The sequence below is a fragment of the Myotis yumanensis genome, unplaced genomic scaffold (genome assembly GCF_028538775.1).
Source record: "Myotis yumanensis isolate MYYU_CA2020_CCGP unplaced genomic scaffold, mMyoYum1.0.hap1 SCAF_1, whole genome shotgun sequence".
NCBI lineage: Eukaryota > Metazoa > Chordata > Mammalia > Chiroptera > Vespertilionidae > Myotis > Myotis yumanensis.
The window spans coordinates 37,861,486-37,887,677 of NW_027223752.1; the positions used below are offsets into that span (position 1 = coordinate 37,861,486).

Below are 26,192 nucleotides of genomic sequence, written 5' to 3' on the forward strand. Positions count from 1 at the left end.
TGGAGAGTGACTGCTAATGGGTACAGAGTTTCTTTATGAGGTGACGAAATTGTCCTGATTATGGTGATAGCTGCACAGCTCTGACTATAGTAAAAACCACTATTATACACATGAATGGGTTGTATGGGATGTGACTTTTATCTCAATGTAGCTGTTACCAAAAGAAAAAAAACCCACAAAAATCCAACACTTACGAGCTGAGTTTTCGTAACAAACTTTCTCCATCTTTTATTCAGCCTTCTCAGTTCTTTAGAAATAGATGATCCAAATTCATCATTGCTGACTTGAATTAAGAAATTTCCCACTTCGTTTAAAGTGGTGTGTTCAAGATTCCACTGGGATAGTGTCTCAGAAGGAACCTACATAAAACATAAGCAACATGACATTTTAAGGACAAAATATTTGTCTATGATCTGTAAACAGATCTTTACCCAGGCTGACTGCCAGCAGACGTGAGGCTTGACCTCACGTCAGAGATTCTGACCCTCCCTTCAGCAGATGCTTCCGTCCGTACTGATCCAGCTCTTCCTCCCTGAGCACTAACGGGCAGGCAGCAGCTGTCTGACACCACTCCCGGTCCTGGTCTCTTAGGAAGCATTTGATCTTCCCCCTTTCTAAGTGGCTGGTGAGCTGAGAGCAAAGGTTCTCAAACTTTTTCAGGGGTGGCACTTAATGTGTCAGTAATATTTTCATGGACTCAGAAAAATCATCTAAAAGCTCTCATTTTTAAGCGGTCAGGTCCAAAAAACTTAGTAGTAATTTGCATAGTGTAACAGACAAGTCTTGTTGTATCTCCCTCAAAATTTAAATTACCTTTAAACTTGAAAAGTTTCCCTTTAATTTAAAGAGTTCTCTTTGGCAACTCAGGGCACCTTAGCACAGAGTGTGGGAACTGCAAGACTTAAAGTGTTATTTTTCTCAGAGTTATGGGAATCTTAATAAAAGAACTTCAAAAACACAACTGTTGAAAGGCAAAGATACGCTTTTCTAATCTCAATATAGGTGGCAGGGAGAAGTAACGTCTCACTAATTCCTCAAATACTCTTTTTGTGCTCACACACACATACATTTTACTTTCATGTAAACAGCCTCTTTTCTGTTTGAGTAATTTTAGTTTCTACCTGGAAAATGTTTAGTCTGAGAGGCTAGCTATATCCATTTGCAACAGAAGAAAACAAATACTACTTCAGAGAGGAATCATAAAACTAATTGTTACATCAATAGCAAATGAAACAATAATGAATTACACTAAAATTTCTTCCACACCTCTCCACAGAAGTCTAAAGTATTTTGATTTCCCTCCTCTAGAGACTCAGAAAGGGTTTAGAGGTCAAAAGAATTGAATGGAGGGACTAAAGGAATTGAGCAAAAAAGAAAAAGGAAAAAACTCATGGACATGGACAACGGTGTGGTGATTGCTAGGGGGAAGCGGAGGAGGGTGTGGGAGACCTGACTTGGTGAACACAATGCAGCGTACAGATGACGTGCTGTGGAACTGTGCACCTGAAACCTGTTCAATTTGGTGAACCAGTGACTCCCCAATAAATATAATAAAAAGGAAATAAAAAGTATTGAATTGAAAAATTAAACTTTTTTTCAGTCATTACCATGCCTTCTATTCGCCACACCCTGTACTATATATGTATTTGAATATATTCTTATTTTTCATGTGTTCTATTTGACTCTATTTTGTTTCAAGTGAAAAAATTAAACTTTTTAAAGCATCGATTTATTTTAAATATGTCTCTATGCTATCCACTACTCTAAGTCTTTTATTTTCTTTAAAAAGAAAAAAAGTAGCAATCAATCTTCCAAAAGCTATACTGTGTATGTAACTTACACCTCAATAAAGCTGTGTGTGTGTGTGTGTGTGTGTGTGTTAAACCTATACTGAGGAGAAAATTTCTTTGGCAGTTTCATTAGGAAGAAACTGAACTCTTTCCGAACCATGGAGAATTTTCCAACAGTTGAGCTTATTCTTCCCTGGCACCTAGTTTTTGGACTGAAAATGAGGGTCTCCAAACAATACAAAAAAGTACAATTGAGCAGATGCCATTGGACTGCAAATACCTCTGTAATTTGTTCCTTCTTTGTCTCCTCAAAACAAGCCTTTAGGAAGCAGAGCTTTTCCGTGTAAGTAGTCCAGCATGCCAGAACTTTCTGCAGAGTGGACTTCACATTATCTATATTTTTTCTGCACATAGAAATATTATGTTCCATCATCGTATATTGTTCACTAACGTTCTGATATTCTCCACCTATAATGTTAACAAAACAAAAAGTAATTTTAGAGAACAGTTTTTTATTAATAAAATACTGTTAATAAAAACATGTGCATATTAACAGTGGCAAAAAAAGTATGTACTCTGACAATATTAAAAGTAAACGCAAGAATTTTCCAAAGAAAACATGCATGTAAAACATTAAGGTAGACCTGGCCAGGTGACTCGGTTGGAGTGTCACCCCTTACACCAAAGGTTTCAGGTTCAATTCCCAGTCAGGACACATACCCAGGTTGTGGGTTTGCTCCTGGGCCAGGGGCATGCACAAGAGGCAACTGATCAATGTTTCTCTCTCACATAGATGTTTTTTCTCTCTCTCCCTTCCTCTCTAAAAATCAATTAATAAAAAAATAAAACATCTACACATATAAAAGCCTAAGCGACCAGCCGATAGGCCGACCGTTCGACCGGCCAATCAGTAGCTATGACACACACTGACTACCAGGGGGCAGATGCTCAACGCAGGAGCTGCTGAGCTGCGGTGACTTGGCAGCTGCGGTTCTTGGGTGACACACCCAGAACCAGAGAAGAGGGAGCCCGATTCCAGAGTGTCACGCAAGAACCACCCTCTCGCAATCCAGGATCCCTCAGGGGATGTCAGAGAGCAGGTTTCGGCCCAATCCCCACAGGCCAGGCCAGGCCAAGGGACCCCACCAGTGCACGAATTTGTGCACCAGGCCTTTAGTTAAGGTATAAAGTAAGTTAAAGAGATAAAATGCTATTTTTAAGTGACTATTCCATCAAAAAGTAACTGTATAACTTTACCCAAATTCTTATGAATTTCTTCACATTTCTGAAAAGAAGATTCAAGTTGAGCTAGGAAGTCTTTTTCTTCAATAAATTTCTGGGGAAAGGGAGATGGAAAAAAACATATTGACAGTTTACACTTTTTTAAATGTGCAAAGAAATCCAGACATAAACATATAAACATTGATGAAACACTTAGGCACCAAAATTTCTTTAAGGCTTTAAACTACATATTTGGGTAGGAAAAGAAGAAGAGCAGCTCACGAAGAGAGAAAGTTAAGTTCTAGGAACCGTAAGTATGAGTATGAACCTTATGTTGGTATGAAACCTAAAAAGTTCATCTTAATGTGATGATATGGTTCCACAATGGTTTCCTCTGGTGGGAAAAGGCACGTGAAGTATTTATAGCAATCTCAAAACCCCCTACCTGACATATTTACTAATATTGCAGAATCTGTATCAGTTTCTCTTATTTCATGTACCAGTATTTTTTAATACTGAATAATTTTATTAGATAAATTTACAGTATGTTATAAAAAGATATATCCATCTTGCAAAATCATTTGAGAAATTACAATTAACTAAATTATTATGTGTCCTATACAAGCAAAGTATGCTATGGAAAAATGCAATTAATCAATAACAGTAGGGCCTTGACTTACGAGTGTCCCGACTAACGAGTTTTTCAAGATACAAACCGTCTCTCAGCCGATTTTTTGCTTTGAGTTGCGAGCTGAAATTCGGGTTACGAGCCAGGTTCAGATACCCCACCGCTAGTTGGTGCAGCGAATGTCACAGTGAATGCCACAACATCAGCCCAGCATCACGTGTCTCACTCGTTCACTTTTTGATTTGACATACGAGTAATCTGAGTTACGAGCTCCATCACGGAACGAATTAAACTCGTAAGTCAAGGCCCCACTGAACTGATATTTTTGTATACTTATCATGTATTGATTGTACGCTTACTTAAATGGAAAAATAATCAAAGAAAGAAATGAAATAAAATATTCAAAGTCTAGTCTAATTTAGAATGATTCTTTCTATTTGAGAATGTACAGTGTTTAAATCATATTTGTAAATATCTCTCTCTTCGTGTTTTTCAGTTTTTGTACTTAAAATTTACAATCATGGATTATTCTTTTTGCCCCTCATTCCAAAAAGAGGGAAACAGCAGGTATGATGACAAGGACTAACTGTAGAAATGACATTCCTAGGATGCTTTAGTTTTAATTTACTAATGACCACACTTATATTTAAGTCCTTTGCTATATTTTTTCCTATAAATTTCAAGAGCTAAACTCTCTCCCTACAAAAAGCCTCAATGCAAAATGTGCTGTTTTTCCCACCCGGAAAACTGAAAGGCTAAATTGAGCAAAACAGAAAAATAAAAAAGAAAGAACTTAAAAAAAATAGCTGATAAGCTAAGATTAAAATGTTCTAAGAAAGAATTTAATTTTTGGACAAAACCATTTATCTGGGTGGGGCAAAAGATATCCAGTAAGTGAAAATAGAAATTTTTAATGGAAATAACATTGAAACTTTCTCTAACTATTGTGTTAACAGGTTAATTCAAGTTCCCCTGTTGTAGTAAATAATACTGTTTTTCTTTCTTAACTCTTTCCTGATGCCTGTAATTCTTTTCTCCAGGCAACATTTAAGCTAATGGAAGTTACCAAAAAACCCATCTGGAAACCTGAAAAGATAAAGGGAAATTGTACCAAAGAAAAACACAAACTATAGAGAACAGTTTCTAAGGCATGAAATAAAAAGCTTACATGCCAGTCTTCCAGCAGCAGTTCCACCGATTCTTTGCTCCCATACTTGATGTTCCAAGCCTTCAATTTTGATTGCACTTCATCTAGCAAACCAAGGACTGAGCACTTATAGTAATGAAATTCTAGAAGTGGGATGAATTTTTTCCCCGAAATATTGTTGATTCTGAAAAATAGTGCCGGTTTTAGAATTTAACTTAATATTATGAGCCAAATGTCAGACATGTGGCATTTTAAAAACATTGGGGCTCTAACTTATTTCTTTTAAACACATGGTACTCAGATGTATCCTCAAATCTTTTTTAAACAAAGTAAAATGAACAATGTGGCTAGATATATAGTAATTATTTCTAAGGTGAAAACATGTAACGGAACATTTTCTCAAAAAATTATAACCCTGTTGAGAAATTCTATAATAAAACATCAATACCCAGAATATTTTACTAAATTTGAAAACTTCTGCATAACTTAATGCAACTACTATAACTTCAACATTGACATATTAAAAACAGCTTTCATTATTAAGGCAAATACCTTCTTATTATCATTCTAATAAGTTGCTTATAAATAATGAGAAAAGAGCCCAGCCCATGGCTCAGTGGCTGAGCATGGCCCTATGAACCAGGAAGTCCTGGTTTGATTTCAATTCCTGGTCAGGGCACATGCCCGGGGTTTCGGGCTTGATCCCAGTGTGGGGCGTGCAGGAGGCAGCCAATCAATGATTCTCTCTCATCACTGATGTTTCTATCTCTCTCTCTCTTCCTCTCTGAAATCAATTTTTAAAATTAATTAATTAAAAAATAAATAACGAGAAAAGAGAAGGTGATGCGGACCACCATCAATTATATAATCTTTATATTTGTGGTACCCGAGTTTATCAAGTGCTCTCATGGACCTCCTCTTATTTCACTCCATAGCCTTGTGAGGCAGGAACACGGTGACCATCATTAACCTATATTTACAAATGAGCACACGTGCTCAGAAAGGCAGAGGAACTTGGCCAAAACCAAGATACAGAGCTCAGTTTCTGACTGCAACGCAGAACTTTTCTACCACCACGTCCTACCATCCAATAGAAGGTATGTTAGCCTGAGAGTGTGTTACTATTCCGTCAAACAGCAAGGTACAGTTATCAAGATTTAAAGAATACTTGTCAGAAATTATCTAAAAATCTTTTCTGGTCCCTATTGCACAATTTAGTGCTCAAACATGAATGGTTTCAGCAGCTGTGAGGTGTTACAAACCGTCTTCTCATTTCCTCCAATTTGTAAGCTGGTACCAACGGCAACTGTTTTTCATCTCTATTTTCAAATGCCAGGAGTGTGTTCAAGTGACAGTCACATTTATCCATCAGACTCTGCAAAGACATTTAGCATGATAGGACGAGGTTTACTGTCAAACATTGTAATTGAGGGCTTGTTCATCTCATTTGCTCTCTGCATGCATTGTATCTTTTTTTTAAAATTAGAAGTGTTTTCTTTTTAACTAAGATTTTTCTGAATAAATATTTTCATCATAAATGTCTTAAACTAGATCAGTTTTACAGAAAGGCAGGCTGCCATTTCTTTGGCGAAAGCATTATTAAAGTCTTTTGTTTGGGGGTGTATTTCCCATCCCTTGCTGCAATGCTATTTATTTCATATACCAAATTCTTCATGACTTCGTAGAGAGAACCCAGTCTCCCACATTTTAAACCAGTTTCCCCCTCCTTTTCTGTCAGACTTTCAGTAGGTTTAGAACTCACTGGTTCTACTGTCATTGTTTCTACCTTAAACTAGCACAACGTTCATGAAGAACATGAAGGTCCCTTTCAGGTCCCGTGTCTCCCCAAGGGACTAATTCTAAACTACCCTAAAATACCCACTATATTTCCTTCCCTTCTTGCCAGGACAAAGTCTCTCTCAAGAGCAGTCTTAACAAAGTATAGACTTTTCAATGCTTTTTTTTTCTTTTCCAACCTTGAATAAAGCCATTTTCTCTTCCATTAGCGCTATGGCTTCATAGTAATCGTGGGAGGTGGGCAAGTCAGCCTCTGTGAGCCCCTCCACCTCCCAGAGCCAAGCTTCGATTTGGTGGAGGGGAGAAGGCAAGTCATCATTCAGCTTTGTTTTCCACACATTAATCTGAAAAAAAAAAAGGAGGGGAACATGTTCTTCAGCAGACATTCTTCTAGTTTATTTCTTCGCATATATTATGTTTAATTCTTTAAAGTTTCTCTGATCCATTAAGGAAATCTTTATCAATGGATAAACTTCTTAGTTCTAAAGATCACTGCTGATCGAGAAGATAATGTAACAGCTGCAGGAGAAGAGGGCGCAAGAATAAAAACAAATGTTTTGATAAATCCATAATCAGTTATGAGAGGGAAATTAGAAATATTGAAAGCACCCCTCAAGCATGGGTAGATTCAAATGTTGTATGCCCTGTGCTCTCTGACATTACAACTACACCTCGCAAACAGATTGATAGATTAAATTTTCCTCATGTGCCCTAATTGTATGTTCACATCAAATATCTCCATACATCTCCTGAATATCTGTCCTTCACTGAAATCCCCCACAATGCAGGCGACCTTCTTCCTCGGCCTTCCCACCAATCCCTACGTGCACACAGCTGCCAACTACAGATTTCCCCAAACACTGACTGCACCCCCAGCTCTCGCTCTTGCTGCCCCTTCCCCTAAGTACCATGGAAACTCACATCCTCACTCATTCACACATTCACTCATTCATTCGTTCATTCATCCACTGAACAAACAGGAATAATCTACTTTGCTAAGCGGTGGGGATAAAGATACAGAAGACTTCTGAAGTGGACGGGGACATGTGATCACACACCACAGAGTACTGGCAGCAGCTAGACACTACTTAGATGTACGCACATGGCACAGGGTAAATAAACTCCAAAATGAAAGTAAGAAACAGACTAATATATAACATCAATTTACACAACTTAAAAATAGGTGGACACAAAAACACAACACGCATTTTGCAAAAAAACATAAAATAAAAAGACACACACTAAGGACCTCACAGTGTTGACCTAAGGAGAAAGGGGGGGGGGGCGGGTATAAAAGGAAATAAACACACAATTAAACAAGTGAATAAAAACAAGAGCTGGGCCTGGCGCAGACCCAACTGCCATGAAGGGGCAGTAAGTTTAATACCATCTTCTACATCTGAGGGTCAACCAGATGAATAAAAGTTACAGCTCTTGCCTGGACCACCGAGCGGGAGAAGCAGGTAAGTGCACAGCTGCAGGAACGTGTGGTCAGCAATATAATAAAGCCAGGCAGACGAGCCAGGGCAAACCTGGGAAGAACACGGACTCAACACCAATGACCAGAATTCCTAAGTCCGATAAACATGCAGCTCCGAAGCCACCACCTTTCTTGGTGACCCTACTGAGAACGTGATTTTTTAAAATCTGAATCCATATGGTTCTTTTATGGTGTTTTTGGAATTCTCATTACAAAGACACCCCTATGAGATCAAAATTTGTTTCACTCAAATCATTTTCTCTACTGATCGTATGTTTTAATTCTTTTCTCTCTCCGTTATATTTCTACTAAATGAAATGCCACTATTCTTACAGTTAAATTGTTTTTCTATAGAGAAAAGAATAAGCAAAGTTTGAATTTTATATGGGTTATTTGATTCATCATTCCTTCAAAAACATTAACTGGGTACCTACTACATGCAAGGCAAATATAAAAAAAACAAACAAAAAAAAAACACTTAATCAACTACCCAAGAATAAAGGTGTCAAAAATTAGGAAAAAGCTCGGCTCCTGTAAGGCAGTCGAATGGAACTATTCATAAAATAGAAGTATTAAATATTATCGTTTTTGCATTTTGTTCTGCATTTTTTCATCATTACTGAGGTATAATTAAATAAAATTGTAAGATATTAAAAGTATACATTGTGGTAATTTGATACATATACACATTGTGAAATGTTTCCCACCATCTACGTAATTAACACACCCATTGCTTCACATATTTATCTTATCTTTTGTGTGTGTGTGTGTGACCACTTAAGTTCTACTCTCTTAGCAAATTTCAATGATATAACACAGTGTTATCAACTATAGTCACCATGTTTTATGTTAGACCAGCGGTCCTCAACCTGTGGGTCGCGACCCCTTTGGTGGTCGAACGACCCTTTCACAGGGGTCGCCTAAGACCATCCTGCATATCAGATATTTACATTACCATTCATAACAGTAGCAACATTACAGTTATGAAGTAGCAACGAAAATAATTTTATGGTTGGGTCACAACATGAGGAACTGTATTTAAAGGGCCAGAAGATTGAGAACCACTGCGTTAGACCCTCAGACCTTATTCACCTTTTAGCTGAAAGTTTGTACCTTTTTACCAACCTCTCCCTATTTCCCCACCTCCCCGTCCCTGGCAATCACTTTCTCCTCTGTTTCTGAGTTTGACACTGTTTTTAGATTCCACATATAAGTAATACCAGGCAGTACTATGTTTTGCTCTAATTGTCTTGCAAGTTTATTTTCTCAAAAGGCGTATGGCACAAGACAATTCTATAATCTTAAATCACTAATGGTATATCACTAAGCCTCCAGTTAGAAAAACAATGAAAAAAGTTTCATTATGATAAGTTTTTAATATAAGCAAATTAGATGCATTTTTATTATATCTGAATTTTTGTGTGCATTTGCCAAAAAAACAAAGTAGAAAATTGATATGTGACTGAGTTAAAGAGAGGCTACAAATAATACCTCTAAGTCAGCTGTTACTCTTTTCACAACGAAAAGAAAGCTGCATGTTTTTGGAATGAAACCCCGTAGGTGCTTTCTGACTCGGGGCTGCCCTCCACGAAGTAGTCAGGAGAGGAAAGATAAAAGGCGACATTTACCTTTCAATCCACTCCTATCTCACTTAACATAGATAACATGGCTCCGCCCTTTCTTTCTCCCTGTTGGAAATTTTGCATTTGGCTGAAATTTTCTATAAGATCTTCTCAGGTCAAAATAACACAATGTTGCTATTCTTCATAGCAGGCTTAAAATGAAACCTCTTACTAGGAAGCTTTGAGATATCTGGGTTCTCAAACAACTGAACCAGAAACTATCTAAGATGGTATTTTCTGTTATACACCTGGTGACATTAAAATTACTACGCCTCATTTTCCCACACCAAGAAAATGAGCTTCATTCTACCGAAGGGATGGATTTTCTACGTACTATTAATTTGCAGCATTCAACCTTGCAAAATAGTTCTATGGTTTTTTCTCATTATTTTGGGTAATTTTTCCAAATCATAGTCAGAAAATCAGGTCAGGTCTCTGTGGCCTGGGGCAGCCTGAACTGTACAGACAATATGTCTGTTTTGCGGAGGATTTGGAACAGAGAGCCCCTGCTCTTCACAGGGGTCACCGTCAGAGCGAGGGATCAATGAGCACAGCCACTGGTGGGAAGATTTCTGGAGCTGCACTACTTCTCCGAACGTAGGTGCGCTGACAGGGCAGCTTTTTGAAGCCACTAGGATACTATTTGACACTCTTCGTAAATGGTGTGAACAATGTACTCTAAAACAGGCTGCCACTGCTGATGGCCAGGAGCCTGGAGCAGGGATCCACAAACTTTTCCAGGGCCGAAGAGCGTTTTTGACTTGCAGGTCATGCTATCTGTATAACAACTCTGTAAATTCACTAAAAATCATTTAATTATCCATTTAAACTGAGTGAGTTCTATGGTATGTAAACTATACTGCAATAAAGGTATCAAAAAAGAAGAAAAAAGAATGAAGGCCAAATAAAGATATTTAGACATCAAAGAAAAGTAAGAACTTGTCAGCCACAGGCCTGCATTATAAGTTAAAGGAAGTTTTTCAGGCTGAAGGAAAGTAAGTTCGGATGGAAACTCAAATCTCTTGAAGAAATGAAGAACACTGGAAATGGTAAATATCTAGGTAAATATAAAAGACTAATTTTATCTCTTACTTTCTTTAACATATGACTGTTTTGAACAAAAATATATAGCATGGTCTTGGGGACTTTAAAACGCATGTCTGTAACATATATACATATTTATATACAAAGCAACTATAGCATAAAATATGAGAGATAAATGAATCAATTTAATTGCAAGTTGCTACATTTTAAAAAGTTATACAATAACTTAGAAGTTATTCAGACTGTAAACATTTTAGAATGTATATTGTAATACCACTAAAAATATAATAGAAAGATATAGAGCCAAAAAGCCAATAAATTAAAATGGAATTCTAAAAATATTAACAATTTAAAATGAGACAGGAAGAAAAATAGAAATACAAAAAAATAACCAGAGGAAATAAACACAAAAAAGAGTAAAATGGTTACCTACATTGAACCATATCAATAATTACATTAATGATTACATGACTAAACATTTCAGTTAAAAGGCAGAGATTGTCAGAGGGAATAGAAAGCAAGATCCAACTATATGTTGCCTATATGAGATGCAATCTATATATATAAAAGCCAAGCAACCGGAATGGCGGAACGACCAAAACAACTGGTCACTATGATACGCACTGCGGTGGCCAACCAGCCCAATGGGGGCCCCAACCGGCCCCCCCAACTTCCTGTGGCCCCTCCCCCTAGCCAGCCTGGCCCCTGATTGTCCCCCTCACCCTTATAAGGGGTGGGGCCAGCCAGCCAACCTCCCACAGCCCTTACCCCCCGCCGGCCCAGCCCCAATTGGTCCCCATCGGGGTAGGCCGGCAGGACCCCACCTTTGCACGAATTTGTACACCAGGCCTCTAGTTTAAATATAAAGACTCAAATAGGTTGAATGTCAATGAAGCAATCAGCAAGAGAAGACTGGAATGATTGTACTGATATTAGATTAAGTAGACATCAAGAAAAGCAATACTGCCAGAGATAAAAAAGGAATATCTCATAATAGTAAAAATGTCAATTCACCAGGAAGATATAACCATCATAAATGTACACACCTGATGACAAAGTGTAAAATACATGAAGCAAAATTTAACAGAATTAAAGGAAGGATACAACTGATAGAACTGGACAAAATGTCAGTCAAGACCAGATAATCTAAACACTATCAATCACCTTAATTTATATTTTTAGAACACTATATCCAATAACTTACAAAATACATGTTCATTTCAAGTGCAAATAATATGTGCACCAATATGCGCCATATCCTGGGCCATAATACAGACTGAAATCACACAGATATATTCAGCCACACATACACACAATCATCCTTACATATTCTCTCTGGGTTTATCCCAACCCGCTTTGAGCTTCTATTGATAGTGACGCATGACACTGGTCCATGGTGGAGAGGAAGCTGCAAATGAATCAGAATGTGGCTAATCTACCGAGGCAAGTCAAGAATTGATGGCAAGCCTAAGAACTTGATAAGCATGCGATTTTTTTCTAAGTAGAATACTATAAATTCCTACTTAAATATCAACCGCTACCCAAATGAGACCATGGAGAAAATATTAAGAGCACTCTCCCAACTTTCTGCTGAAGCATCCATCCTGTATTTTATAGAATTCCTCATGGAAATCTGAAGTTCTCTTCCAACAAACAAAGTTGCCCAATGAAAATGTTCTTCTAATTAACATAACATAGCAACCTGGTAGTTGAGGCCATCCCAGGCTTTTCTCAACTGTAACTGATCTTCATTCAGCTCATCCAGATTCCCTTTCATCGACAGGATGTCCAAAACGGGTTTTTTCTCTTCAGTGAAGGACTCCAAAAAGGACAGCAGACTCTACAATTAGAAGAATATTTTAAAGACTGAAATGTTCTAATCAGTTTACAAAATGTCAACTGTAACTGAAAGGTCCATGGCTATAGGTTATATTTAAGTTTTTAGTCAGATAAAGGTAAAATTCCCTAAATTCAGGATCCTCTCACTGAACCAGTTTCTTTCTTCAGTACCCTCGGATAAGTCAAGTGCCATCATAGGGACCTAGGTCACAGACTGGTCTCACATCAGTACTGTTGGATTTGTATTAGAATAGAGAAGCAAGGAGCCTCAGTTCTGGAGGACAAGTTAGGATGGCACATGGAAAATGTGAGTTTGTTTGTCCTTCCCAAACATGTGTTCACAACAAAATAACAGTAAGAGAAAGTGAGAATTATATGACAGCAGTCACCATGTATAAATGGTTTTGAGCCCTGGTTGGTGTAGCTCAGTTGGGAGATCATCATCCCATGCACCAAGAGGTCACTGGTTCCATTCCTGGTCAGGACACATGCCTAGGTTGCAGGCTCAGTTCCCAGTAGGGGGCACGCAAGAAGCAGCCAATCGACGTTTCTTCTCTCATCGATGTTTTGCTCTCTCTCTCCCTTTCTCTCTCTAAAATAAATAAAAACTTATCTTTAAATGGTTTTTGAGGAGTCTATGATTAACTAAGCTTGAGCCAATTCTTCTCAAATCATCTTATACAGACCTTAGAAAATACTTTGTCTCTGATTTAAAAATGTTAATAAATAAAACTTTTCTTGGTTCGATTTGTGTGAAATAGTGGTGTGCAAGTCATCAATTCCATAGAATTTAATTTAAAACATTATCCATCATTATTAGTAGCATTTTTAATTAAATTTTACGAGCAAACTGAAGGATTAAAATATTTTAATTCTTTCTGATAATTATTAACTTCATAAAGCCTTTTAGTTAAGAAACCTGAATTGGTGGCACATTACTAAATCCAAAAACATATATGAGAGTCAGGCACTTCACTGGACGCTGAGCATCCTGTCAATGAAAAATGTAGCAGAGGGAAGAGGGAAGAAGCACAAGAAGTCTACACAGTTCAGACGAAAGGAAAGTGAGAATATCTGATCCCTTCCTTCCCCAATGGCTCCAAACCAGAAAGAATGGTGTGGTGGGCAAGCCACACAATCCACTGAATGTTACTGTGGGAAAGGCTGGAGTCATCCAACTTCCTCTCTAACGGGCAGGGGAATGGAGGCCCAGAGGTGCCATGAGCTGTGTAGGGACATGAGAGCATCTCCACCTCATTCAGGATGGAGAATCAAGGAGGACAGAGCTACATGGACAGTGGATTCTAAGAAACAGGACTGCGGAACCTTGACTTTGGCTCCTGTTAGTAATGCTGTGATGGCCCCATTCCCAATTTCCTGATTTTTCTTTCATTCAATACTCTCTCTGAAAATTATGGTCTGTTCTAGACCAGGAATTATAAAACTTTTACTGTAAAGGCAAGATAGTAAATATCTTGGGCTTTATGAACCAATGGTCTCAGTAGCTACTATTCTACTCTGGGGTTACAGCGTGAAAGCAGCCACAGACAATCCTTTAATGGGGCATGGCAATATTCAAATAACACTGTATTTACAGAAATAGGTGGTGGGGTCTACAGACCACAGTTTGCCTATCTTTGCTCTAAAACAAGCACATCAAAGTCAAAGGCTAACACGGGCCAAATAAACAAAGTTTAAGTTTATGTGGGCCGCAAAAAAAAACAAAAACTTCAATATTGATAGAAATGTAGATTTATTTTGATAGAGACACGCTGAATACAAAGGGCTGAAATAAATGAGTAATCGTTAACATAAAATAATAGAACACTTTAATAAAAATTAATATTTTTTCGTGAACATTAACTTACCAGACACTGAATAACTGCACAAATTAATAAGCATAACGCAAATAAACCTGTTTTTCTTGTTCTCCTAAAGCGAGATATTTCCTGCTGCACACACCAAACAAGTCAGTCCAAGACAAATGACATGGCAATTGGCTGCTAAAATATTCGCTGCTAGTATCAGTAGAGAGAAATGGTACGCTTACGCATAAGGCATGTAAGGGAAATGAATGCAACACGATTATAATAATCAGTCCCTAGCGAACGTTGTAGTTCGTTATTAATAACTAGTGTCCCAGTGCACAGATTCGTGCACATGGAAAGGAAATTAATTAGACGAAATATTTTAATATTGCTATTTGCGTCTTGCTAATGAAAAGGAAATAGGATTCTACCAAGTCTCCTATCTACCTACTCCAGGACTTCTGTGAGAATCAAATGAGATGAGACACATGAAAACACTTCACAGACATTTGGTTAAAGTGTGAAATGTTTGCATCTGGTTATAAAGCAAGTTGGGTTCCTGGACTGAAGAAACTCCAAGGAGGCTAGTCGCTAGGGAGAGGAAGCCGGGCATAGCTATGTGATGTCATTACCCGGCGCCCATAGCCACTGTTTCCGGGCTGGGCTGGGCTGTGGGCCGCATTTTGCGTCTTGGGGTCTTGGCAGCTTTGGCTGTGATTTGGTGGGGTGTCGCTCCAGGGTGGTGACGGGGCCTGTATCCCATTTGGAGGAAGTCCAGTGTTGGTTTGTCAGTGCTAGGTCTGTGTTTCCGTTTATTTTGTGTGCATCAGAGCAGCTCCTGTATTGAGTGTCTGCCCCCTGGTGGTCAGTGTGCATCATAGTTACCGGTCGGATGGACAGACACTTAGCCTTTTATACATAGAGATTATGTATAACAGGATACTGTAAAAATTAAGCTACGAAATTTTTATTAAAATGTTTCTTAAATACTATTATATTGGCTGGGCCACAAAAATATTCATTGTGGGCCACATGCAGCCCTCAGGCAGCGAGTTTGACATACTTGCTCTAAAACCTTGCTAGTCAAAGTGCTCTTAGAACCACCAACAGCAACGGCAGCAGCAGCAGCAGCAGCTCAACCTGGGAGCTCCTTGGAAATGCAAATCTCAGGCCCTGCCCAAGATCTACTAAATTTGAACCTGCATTTTAACAAGATCCCTCAGGTGATTAATATGCACATTAAAATTTGCAAGTCTTAGAATTCAGTCCTAAAAGTTGTTAAATAGTTAATTCTGAAAGGCTTTTTCTGAAAACATCCCACTCTTCCATAAGTGTAAACTGCAAATCAATTACCCTTTAAAGTCCTACTTGGCATTAGGCATAGTCCTTCCTTCTGATGAGAATGAAATGAGTTAATAAATTTTTTTAAAAAGAAGTCATACTTACTTCATACTTTTTACAGTAGGTCTCATTTTCTGAGTCCTTTAGCATCTTCTGTAGTTTTTTCTCTTGTTGTGTTAACCAGACCATAACATCTTTCATTGTCCCCTGAAATTCACACATGCACGCATTTAAAATTCTATCCTAAATACACTTGATTTTTTAAATTTTTTTATTGATTAAGTTATTATATATGTGTCCTTATCCCCACATTACCCCCTATCCCCTCCCCCCCACTCTTACCCTCACCCCCCTGTTGTCCGTGTCCATTGGTTAGGCCTATATGCTTGCATATAAGTCCTTTGGTTGATCTCTCCCCCTTACCCCCACCCTCTCCTACCTTCCCTCCGAGGCTCAACAGTCCGATCGATGCCTCTCCGTCTTAACAACTTCAAATAGTAGTGAAATAATGTAGTCATTACACACCAGTGACTCAAGAGCAGTTTTGCTTGTTAACATAACACCTTACATTTTAAGAGGGATTGAAACTAGCATCTGAAGATAATATGGTAAAAAAAAAAAACAGGGCAAGCAAGCCCCCCACTTTTTTCTTCTTTTTTTTGGCTTATACATTTCCATTGTTCTTCAAGTTTAGAGAACATTATTCTAAGTTACTTATTTAAAGCAGGCATTTCAGAATACTGGCTTCCAATTGAGGGGAACCAAACTTTTCCCACCCAAAAATGTGCCTAATGGCATATTGATTTTAAGCTGGTTATTAAGGAACAAGATTCAGAAAGAACCTTTGACCGCCCCCTTACTTGCCTAAAAGAATACAGATAGGGAAAAAATTGTTTAAAGGAAGGAAGCGCCGCCTTCGTGTTTAGAGGAGGAAAGCGAAGACCAGATAGACACATGCCAGTAAGGTCTGAGTGCCAGCCAATCACACCTAAAAGAGATGGCAGCCAGAACAGGCATTGCCACTGCAAGGACGTGAAACCTAAATATTTAAACTTTGAGACAAAGGAGCCACTCTCTCTCTCAGGCACTGGGCTCCTGACTGGTGTTGCAGAGAAATGTGCTCTCCTGCGCCCACATGGGACACCCCACTAATGGACTAATGGGCTTTAATTAGCGTGAATGGTGAACCATACGTGGCTGCACCATGGATTAAACATTGGCCGTGCTTTTGGCTTTATTGGAACCCCAGCTGCACTGACTTAAAGGGCATGGGACTCTGGAAGCCGAGGAACATAACTGCAAACAAATAAAGCCTTTTTCCACATCTCATCCTCCCGTGTGAATCTCAGGAAATTCATTTTCTGAAGCTATCACAAGAACCTCGCTCCCACCGACGACGGGGAGTTTGACTCTCTGGAAACAATAATGTACAGTAAATGGAGCCGACAGGAAAAATCTAGCAAAGCCTGTTTGCTAGACTCCACCCTGGATCCCACTGTTCCTGGGTGGCCAGGCAAGAATTTGTTTACCACATGTTTGCTCTTTTACATCATCCCATAAATTGCCTTTAAAATCCCAGACCCCTGCCTCCCTCTCCTTAGTCTAGAATGACCAATAAACCTCAACTGTCCAATGCGGCTTTGGGCCTCATATTCTTATGGCACCCCCGCAGGTACATCAGTAATGCATGTTGGACATTTCCTCCTGTTAATCCGTCTCAGGCTGTGTGAGCATTAGCCCGGCCAGAAGAAATTAGAAGGTGGGAGGACACATTTCTTGTGCCCCGACACAATACATCTAAATATGGGGTAAATATGGGTTAATTCAAGAGATGCCCACATTTATCAAACACACTAACATCAAAAATACCTTGAATATTTTAAATATCCTAAAAATAACACTACTAAAGGACTTGGTTTTGCTATCCTAAGGAAGTGAGAAACAATCATTTTTCCTTAGATTCTTGCTTAGCTGGTAAACTTGTCTACTTTGGGAGCAAATTTTACTGGAAGAAGGAAAAAGCAAAAGAAGCTACATCTTATTTCCATTCTCCTTTAACCTTCATTTGCTTTTGTTTCCTATTAAGAGTATTTTCTATATAAAGTAAAAAAAAAAAAAAAATGGGTACTTTCTGTATATTTTTGCATCAAGTTTCATGGGTGATTGAATTTTTAATTTTATTTTTTAATATGAAAATTAATTAGAAAAGGATAGCTTCTCAGCAGGTCAGAAATGAGTGAACTGTATTATAAACCCGAGTCTCAGCTTGAGTCTCTCTTCCAGAATCAGCAACAAGCCGCTTGGTGCCTCAACATAACAGATGGAAAAACATAGGCCTAAATTTGTCAAATAAAATGCAATAATATGACTAGTTGTAAACGACTTGTAAACTACTGAGAAAGTAGTTTGTTAAAATGATAAAATAATATTCAAACATTTACTAAGTTCATAGCACTCATTCATCTTCACAGAAGCAGAATAAGTGTATATTTTCAGCTCAGTGATTTTTATGAAATTTCACCAAAAACATTGTGTTTAAAAAGTCAACGGAAAAAAGTAAATAATTAAATGGCAATCTAACTGTACTTCAACACTATCTCAACAAGCAAGGATTAAGAGTAGAATGCAATGCTTTAATTTTTATATAATTATAAAATTATGTAATTCCATTTTTATGAAAATAAAAAACAGGTAAAATAGATGGCCCTGTTCAGTGCTTAAAATGTTGGCCCACAGACCGAAGGGTCGCGGGTTCGATCCCAGTCAAGGGCATGTACCTCAGTTACAGGTTCCCAAGCCCTAGCAGGGACATTTGTGGGAGGCAACCAATCAATGTGCCTCTCTCATGCTGATGTTTCTCCGCCCCCCACCCCCACCCCCGCTTCCTCTCTCTAGAAATCAATGAAAAAAATATCCTCGGGTGAGGATTAAAAAAAGAAAAAGAAAAGAAATATGGGAAAATTAGACTATAGTGAGGGTTGCACAACTATGTCAATAAACTAAAAATCACTGAATTATAAATTTTACATGGTTTAATTTTATGATATGTAAATTGTATCTCAATAAAACTGTTAAAAATTACAATAGACAAAAACTTGATAGTGCTAGAATTTTTAAAAAGCCTGCTAACTTAATATGTACTATATAGTGCCTATCTAAAGCTGTTTTAGGCAATTCATCACCATTTAATAAATTACCACTTTCAACTTAAAAAAAAGAACAGGTAAGAGCATTTGAGATCTTACTTCCTGAGATATGTCATCAGTCTGGCTCAAATAAACTCTATTTTTTCCACCACCATTTATCCCCTCTATGTCCTCTTCCACCCCCACCCACACCCTCACCCCCCAAATCACCACACTGTTGTCCATGTCCATGAGTTCTCTCTCTTTTTTTTCTTTTTTGCTCAATCCCTCAACCCGACCCTACCCCAGATCTGTCTTCCTGCTCTCTGTCTATGAGTCTGTCTCTATTTAGCTTGATAGTTCAGTTTGTTCATTCAACTCCATATATGAGTGGAAAAAAAAACACTGGCAAAACTACTCTACAGTGAAAGAAATTGGAATACTGGTTGCCTGGGGTGCAGACTACAGACAGGAAAGAGAGACGATGGAACATTCTGGGTCACGGAAACGTGTTACATTATGATTGGAGTATGGTTTATGTAGGTATATAGATTTGTCAAAACTCAAAACTGAACATTTAAGTTCAATATGCAAATTTAACGTCAATTTAAAAAATTAAACCATTAGTAGGGTAGGACAAAAATGAGCTTGATTTGTACTTATAAAGACATACCTGAGCTTTATCTCCAGTCCCAGGTGCATCCTTTGAATACTGTAGAAACTGCGCCACATAGGTCATGATTGACTTTTCATCGGGATCGACAACATCCACATCTGCAAGATATGCCACTCTATCACTTAGCTATCGATGTCGTTCACTGTTATTAACACTCAAGAACAGGCGGCTATGCTATAAACAGCCTTGAAATGAACCAAAGTAGTCAACCAGCCATGCCATCTCTGACCACTCGCCCTTGCTCCAAGACAGCAGTGGCTAAGGACTTACGTCTAGAGCCAAACAGAGCTCAGCTGACTCCTGGCAGCAGTGCATGCACAGCCTCAATGACTACTATGCATGTTGTATGGATGGGAGCGTAAGGAGTGAGGGAGGGTGGAAAGGAGAAAAGAAAGCCTTCCGCTTTCCAGAGACACAGTAGAGAAACTCCCCCAGGAGTGTCGGAACATAAAGCAACTGGAATCCTTTCCTGACACACTGGTCTCAGCATGTATTCAGTAAACTTTCCCAAAAATACATATTAGATGAAAGGACGTATTTTCAACACGTCCACAAGAGCCTGGCTGGTGTGGCTCAGTGACTGAGCATTGACCCATGAATCAGGAGCTCGCAGTTCGATTCCCGGTCAGGGCACATGCCCGGGTTGCAGGCTCAATCCCCAATAGAGGGTATGCAGGATGCAGCTGATCAATTATTCTCGCTCCTCACTGATGCTTCTATCCCTCACTCCCTCCCTTCCTCTCTCTATAATCAATAAAGACATATTTTTTAAGAAGACATCCACACGTTATTATTTGTTCATTCATGGAACAAATATATTCACTGAGAGCCTTCTATGGGCCAAGTTTGGTGCTTCATTGACAGAGTCCACGATGAAATAAATTTAGAAAATGCTGAATTAAACAAAGTTTATAAAAATATTATAAATTCCTTACCTGTAGAACTTTCCCAGACATATAATAAATTAGGTAGATCACAAAAATCACAAAAAGGGATTATAATATGTCAAACAAAATATACACGTAATTTTGGGATGTTCCCAAAACAACCAATGAAAATTATTGGGGAAAAGAATCTTCTGTTTATTAATTCAGTTAAACTTAATTCAAAAAATATTTATAGAGATCCAACAAATGCAAGTCACAAAGAGGGACTACTGTACAGCTTAGGGGCCTTATGTTTCATCCCTTTAATCATTCATCAAGCAGATGACAGACAGCTGAGTAGATCGAGATGCCTTAAGAAATCTTCCCCTCAAGGAGCTTATGGTTGGGAGTACTACACACTCTGCATGGACCCAACGAGTGCCCTAAGCCAGCTAAAGGAGCGAGTAAATCTAATTTATACACAAATAATAAAATCCTAGGCAGTAGGCATATAAAGGTAACAATAAAGCTGGGGGTGGGGTTTCATAAAAGGAAGAATCCCTAAGAGTTGAGTTATTCTATCTTTTAATGAAGAAAATGTAAATATAATAAAGAGATACATAAAATAATGATACTGGCTTAACTAGGATTTTTTTAAAACTGCTCATTGTATGAAGCTATGCATAATGATTAAACACTTTAACCAAATTATATCAAAAGATAATTCCCTTATCCAAATATGACTATGGTATTTGGTTTGCATAAATAATCATGATGTATTTCACATTTTTATCTAATATTTAAGATACTTAAAATGAATTATGGACAATCATTCATAGAATGGAAATATGTTTTCATTATATAATCTATTCCATTGGTTGCCTAGTTATTTTAACAACCAAGTATTTTATACTAATAATATAGATTTGGAGAATCAAAGTACATGACTTTGGGTACTGAACACACAATACAATATACAGCTGATGTATTATAGAATTGTATACCTGAAACCAATATAATTTTATTAACCAACTAGAGGCCTGGTGCGCAGTGGGGTCCCCCCAGCCTGGCCTGTGGATTGCGAGAGGGTGCAGGCCAGGCCGAGGGACCCCACCAATGCACGATCAGGGCCAGGGAGGGACCGCGTCTTGCCCAGTCCCCATCCACCAGACCCCAGCAGCAAGCTAACTTACCAGTCAGAGCATCTGCCCCCTGGTGGTCAGTGTGCATCATAGCGACTGGTCAAACGAATGGTCAGACACTTAGCATATTAGGCTTTTATTATATAGGATGTCACCCAGGAAATTCAATAAAAAAAATTTTTAAATATGCAAGAAGCATTAAAAAATATAGTAATAAGAAATAGGGAATAGAACAAAGTATGGAAAAAATTCAAGGATAATGAAAAGCCAAAAAGAAAAGAGAAAAGACAAAGAAAGGGGAAAAAAGGAAGCAAAGAAAGTAAGTGAGAGGAAAAGTTAACATAAGAAGAATTAATAACAAGCAACATGGGACCAGACTAATGACAAACCTGATATAAAGAAGAATGGAATCACTGTGAACTTACAAACATCACCTAATTCAACTCCTGAAAACAAATGCAGTCCAAAAAGGCTAAGTACCCGTAAGAATGAGCACATATGGCGGCATGATCTTGGTTTCTCATACCATTCTCCAGTAAAAGGAACCAGGGCTCATTGGAGAAATGGCCCCAGGACTGGAAAAGGAAATATACAAGATAAGCCTGGAGGATCTTATATTGCCAAAAAGTGAGGCCATGCCCCAAAACAAACAAGCAAATGCCACATTGGTGGAGATCTGACAAAAGAGTACAGCAGCCAATTGAAAGAGCTCCCACTGGCCAAAACTTTGAGCTTTAAAAAAATTTTTCTTTTAATTTGAGCAATAAAGTGGTATTGAATACAACCCAAAGTATGAAATATCCATGAGTCCATACTGACATAAATAAAGGGCTGTATAAATAAACAAATGGAGAACAGACACACCTCCTGTGCAGAAGAATTCCAAAGAATTCAAGGAAGATGAACATAACTGTCCTAAGTGTGAGCTGCACATGGAGACGTCCCTGTAAAGAGTAGAGTACAGAGAGAGAGGAAGCAAAGCATAACTGAGGTTAACTAACTGGTAGAAATTCTTAATTTCATGAAATTTAACAAAGAGTTTAAGTTCAACTTTCCAGGACTAAAAGACAATGCTGTTCTGTTTGCTTACATAAGGGTATTAGCATCTTCAAATCAATGTCACACTGGACATGGTTTTAAAAAGAAAAAAGTGTCTTTACCTTCTGGTTCCAACAACTGGGGGATTTTTAATTCTCGTTCTGCGATTCTGAAGGCCTCTCTCAGATTGTCTTTGTTGGATCTCTGCTCCACACTCTTCATGTCAATGAGGTCTGGTCGCAAGGCATGAATGACGGCCAAAAAAGCCATCCCATTTCTCCAGCTTGACTTAAAATCCGTCACACTGACAGACTCAGACCTATCACAAAAGGACAAAAAACATGACATATACTATTGAAAAAAATATGTCAAAGCACCCCACTCTCTTCAACAGTAATTAAAACAAATCAATTATAAATCATCCTGGGAAAATATTTTATTTTAATCTTGTGGTCAAAGTAAAGTAAAACGCCAAGTTTGATGAGGCTCACGATACTACAGAACATTGGTTCTCAAAGTGTGGCCCCGAGACCAGCAGCACCAAGGCTGCAAGTGCTAGAAATGCTAATTCTCAGGCCCCGCCCCAGACCTACAGAATCAGCTCTAGGGGGGGACCTGAAATCTGTGTCTCTCAAAGCCTTCATTCGACAATGATACTCACTCAGTTTAATGTTCCTCATTCAACAATCTGTTGGCTCGAGACTGACTTAGAATCTCTACATACAGTTAAGTTCCTTTCACTAGAGGAAAATTTTTCTCTCATTGGAACAAACTAAATGAAATACTGTGCCAGACCAATAATGGCCCGTAGCTCATCCGATACAGAGCCTTGTCACTCCTCTGCTTCCCAATGGCCATCACAGGTGAAGGGCTGAACAAAACGTGGTGTATACATGCAATGGGATATTATTCAGCCCTAAAAAGGAAAGACATTCTGACACGTGCTACAACATGAAAGAGCTCTGAAGGTGTTATGCTGAGTGAAATAAGCCAGCCACAAAAGGACAAATACTTTATGGTTCCATTCATTGAAGGCACCTAGCATAGTGAAATTCATGGATTGGAAAAGTAGACCACTGGTTGCCGGAGGTTGAGGGGAGGGAGAAATGGGAAGTGTGTAATAGATCACAGAGCTTTAGTTTAGCAGGATGAAAGAAGTTTGGAGCTGGATAGTGGTCTTGGTTGCACAACAATATGGATGTACTTAATGCCATTAAACTACGTACTTAATGCCATTAAACTACGTACTTAAAATGGTAAATTTTATATTATGTATACTTTATCACAATAACAAATTTTGGGGGGGAAAACAACTTTGTAGTTTGTTAGTGTATTTAAAATAACTTTTCTCACTCTGGCCCACAAAGACTTACAAGATTTTGCCCTGCTTATTTCTCCCCCCTTTATATCCCCCCTCTCTTGCAATATTGCAGTCATACTGGCCTCATCCTGCTTTTCTATAGTCACATTCTTCTTTTTTGGGGGGAGAGGGGATGACATCTGATAAATGTTTATTTTAAAAAAATTTTTTTCAATTATAGTTTACATTTAATATTGTTGTATTACTTTGACGTGTACAGAATAGTGCTTAGACAATCAGATACTTTACAAAGTGTTCCCCTCTATGTTTCCAGTACCCACCTGGCACCATACATAGGTATTACATGTTACTGACTATATTTCCTATGCTGTACTTTACATCTCCATAATCATGCTCTTTTCAGTCCTTCTGCTACTAGGCAGCTTTCTCCCAGACCTTCGTACACCTGACGCCTTCTCCTGCAAGCCTAGCTCAAAGGTCTCCTCCTCAGAAAAGTGCTCTATACCCACCTAAGATACATGCGACCCTCTTCCTACCCTGGTCACTCCCAGTCATCGTAAATCCTTCCCAACCTCATCGCCAACTGTAATTGTATTTATTCACCTGCTCCCCCCACTAGGGTGCAAGCCCCTTGAGAGCAAGAGCTTGTCTTTCTTGTCGGTCATGGTAGAGTCACCCCACAAACGGTAGCTGGTATAGAAAGATGCTTACTATATATATTTCAAATCACTCCATCAGTCACTAATGTGCATCTGACAAGGGAACCGTTATTCAGTACTTGACGAGAGATGAAGATATTATAAAAGAGTATAGTTGCCTACAAAGTATAGGGAAAATTCCAGAACAACTATAGTTTCCTTTAATGTCCTAAAAAACACAAGGAAATTCAATGGACTAATTTAAGGTATAAATTAAATTGTAAAAGCTACTCAAGAAACAGTCTGCTTCAGATGACCTGGGCTTTCCTTAAGAAACAAAGCCTAAATTATGAACGTGAAATTACATGGCAGTCAGTGATTTTTGTCTTATTTAACAAATGCCTACGTGGTCCCTACTGTGTCCAGAAATTGTTCCAAATGCTGTCAAAAAAAAGAATTATTATAACACACTTAATAACCCTATGAAGTCAGTGAGTATTGCCCACATTTTATGAGTGAGGAAACTCAAACACAAAGTGTCTTCGGTCACCAGTCAGAAGTGCTGGGAGCCATGACTCAAACCCAGGTATTCGGCTTCAGAGTGTGCGCATAGAGACTGGACTGAATTGACAGCTAAAGAGACAGGGGCGGGGGCTGGGGGCAGGGCCAGGCCACCATCAGCATGCTGAGGGCCAGCACCAGCTCCGTGCTGCCTGGCAGGCACTGTGCTCAATAAAGCACCAGGCTATGAGGTCAGCTCTGCACTGAGGAGCAGAAACCAATGCCACAAAGAACATGTTGCTGCCAGGCCTTAGAGAGGGCAGGGGTCAGGCTCCAAGGTGACTGGAAGGATCGGGGCTCATTTAGAAGTCTCAAATGGGGGCCCGAGTGATCTTCAGAAATAGGAAGATACATGTTTCTTACAGCGCAGTCATACATGTGAGTGCTAGAGAATCACAGAACATTGAAATAAATGTTAGCTAATAATACCACTAGGGATGGCCAAAAGTAGGATAAACTCCTGATGAATTACTTGAGAATTAATTACTACATCTTAATAAGTTTAGCATAAATTCTATAGTTGAAAAATAAGGGAGGACACAGGGAAAAGATAAACTGTGGTAAAATTCATGAACTTTGAAAGAGTTTCATTTATCCATAAATGAAACAAATCTGAGTAGGATGCAATAATGCTTTTCCCCACATACTATATTTTGGATTTAAAAATTTTAGAAAACTGAAGTAAACTGGTCTCTGGGAGGTTCAAGAAAAAGTTTGATTAATATTTATAACCTATAAGATATGCATGCTTGGGTGCCTCACAGAACAGAGGTAAAGCTGAAGGCAGAAATTAACATCTCCGTCTTTCATTAGGAAGGAGTTACTCAGAAGCCCGCATTCTCTGAAAGGGCTTATTAGCAACACATTTATGCCTCTATTTATGCAGACAATGCTATGATGTGACAAGGAACTCCCCAGCTCTTCTCCTGGTGAGTTCTCCTGCATCCTAATTCTTCATGTCTCTCAAACTCCATCCCAGCAGTTAGTTAAAATGAAAAAGCAAATGTCTCCCAAGAGCAGAAAACAATTTTCTTTGTGTGTAAAAACAACAACAACAAAATTATGAGCACTAACTTCCCTTCATCATCCCTACTTTTTAAAAACATAC

The 26,192-nt window shown here is 38.6% G+C and overlaps 1 protein-coding gene across 2 annotated transcripts in view; it reads right to left on the minus strand.

Moving 5' to 3' along the window:
* Nucleotides 1-26,192, minus strand: part of SYNE2 (spectrin repeat containing nuclear envelope protein 2) — a 304,773-nt gene that overhangs the window by 204,059 nt on the left and 74,522 nt on the right. For both annotated transcript variants that reach the window (XM_070418606.1, XM_070418595.1), the window contains exons 8-17: nt 22,687-22,883; nt 19,516-19,616; nt 15,823-15,924; nt 12,432-12,569; nt 6,763-6,927; nt 6,049-6,161; nt 4,808-4,970; nt 3,048-3,126; nt 2,071-2,258; nt 195-359 (exon numbers count right to left, since the gene is read on the minus strand). In XM_070418606.1, coding sequence (XP_070274707.1) covers nt 195-359; nt 2,071-2,258; nt 3,048-3,126; nt 4,808-4,970; nt 6,049-6,161; nt 6,763-6,927; nt 12,432-12,569; nt 15,823-15,924; nt 19,516-19,616; nt 22,687-22,883 — 1,411 coding nt within the window. The remainder of the gene's footprint in view (nt 1-194; nt 360-2,070; nt 2,259-3,047; nt 3,127-4,807; nt 4,971-6,048; nt 6,162-6,762; nt 6,928-12,431; nt 12,570-15,822; nt 15,925-19,515; nt 19,617-22,686; nt 22,884-26,192) is intronic.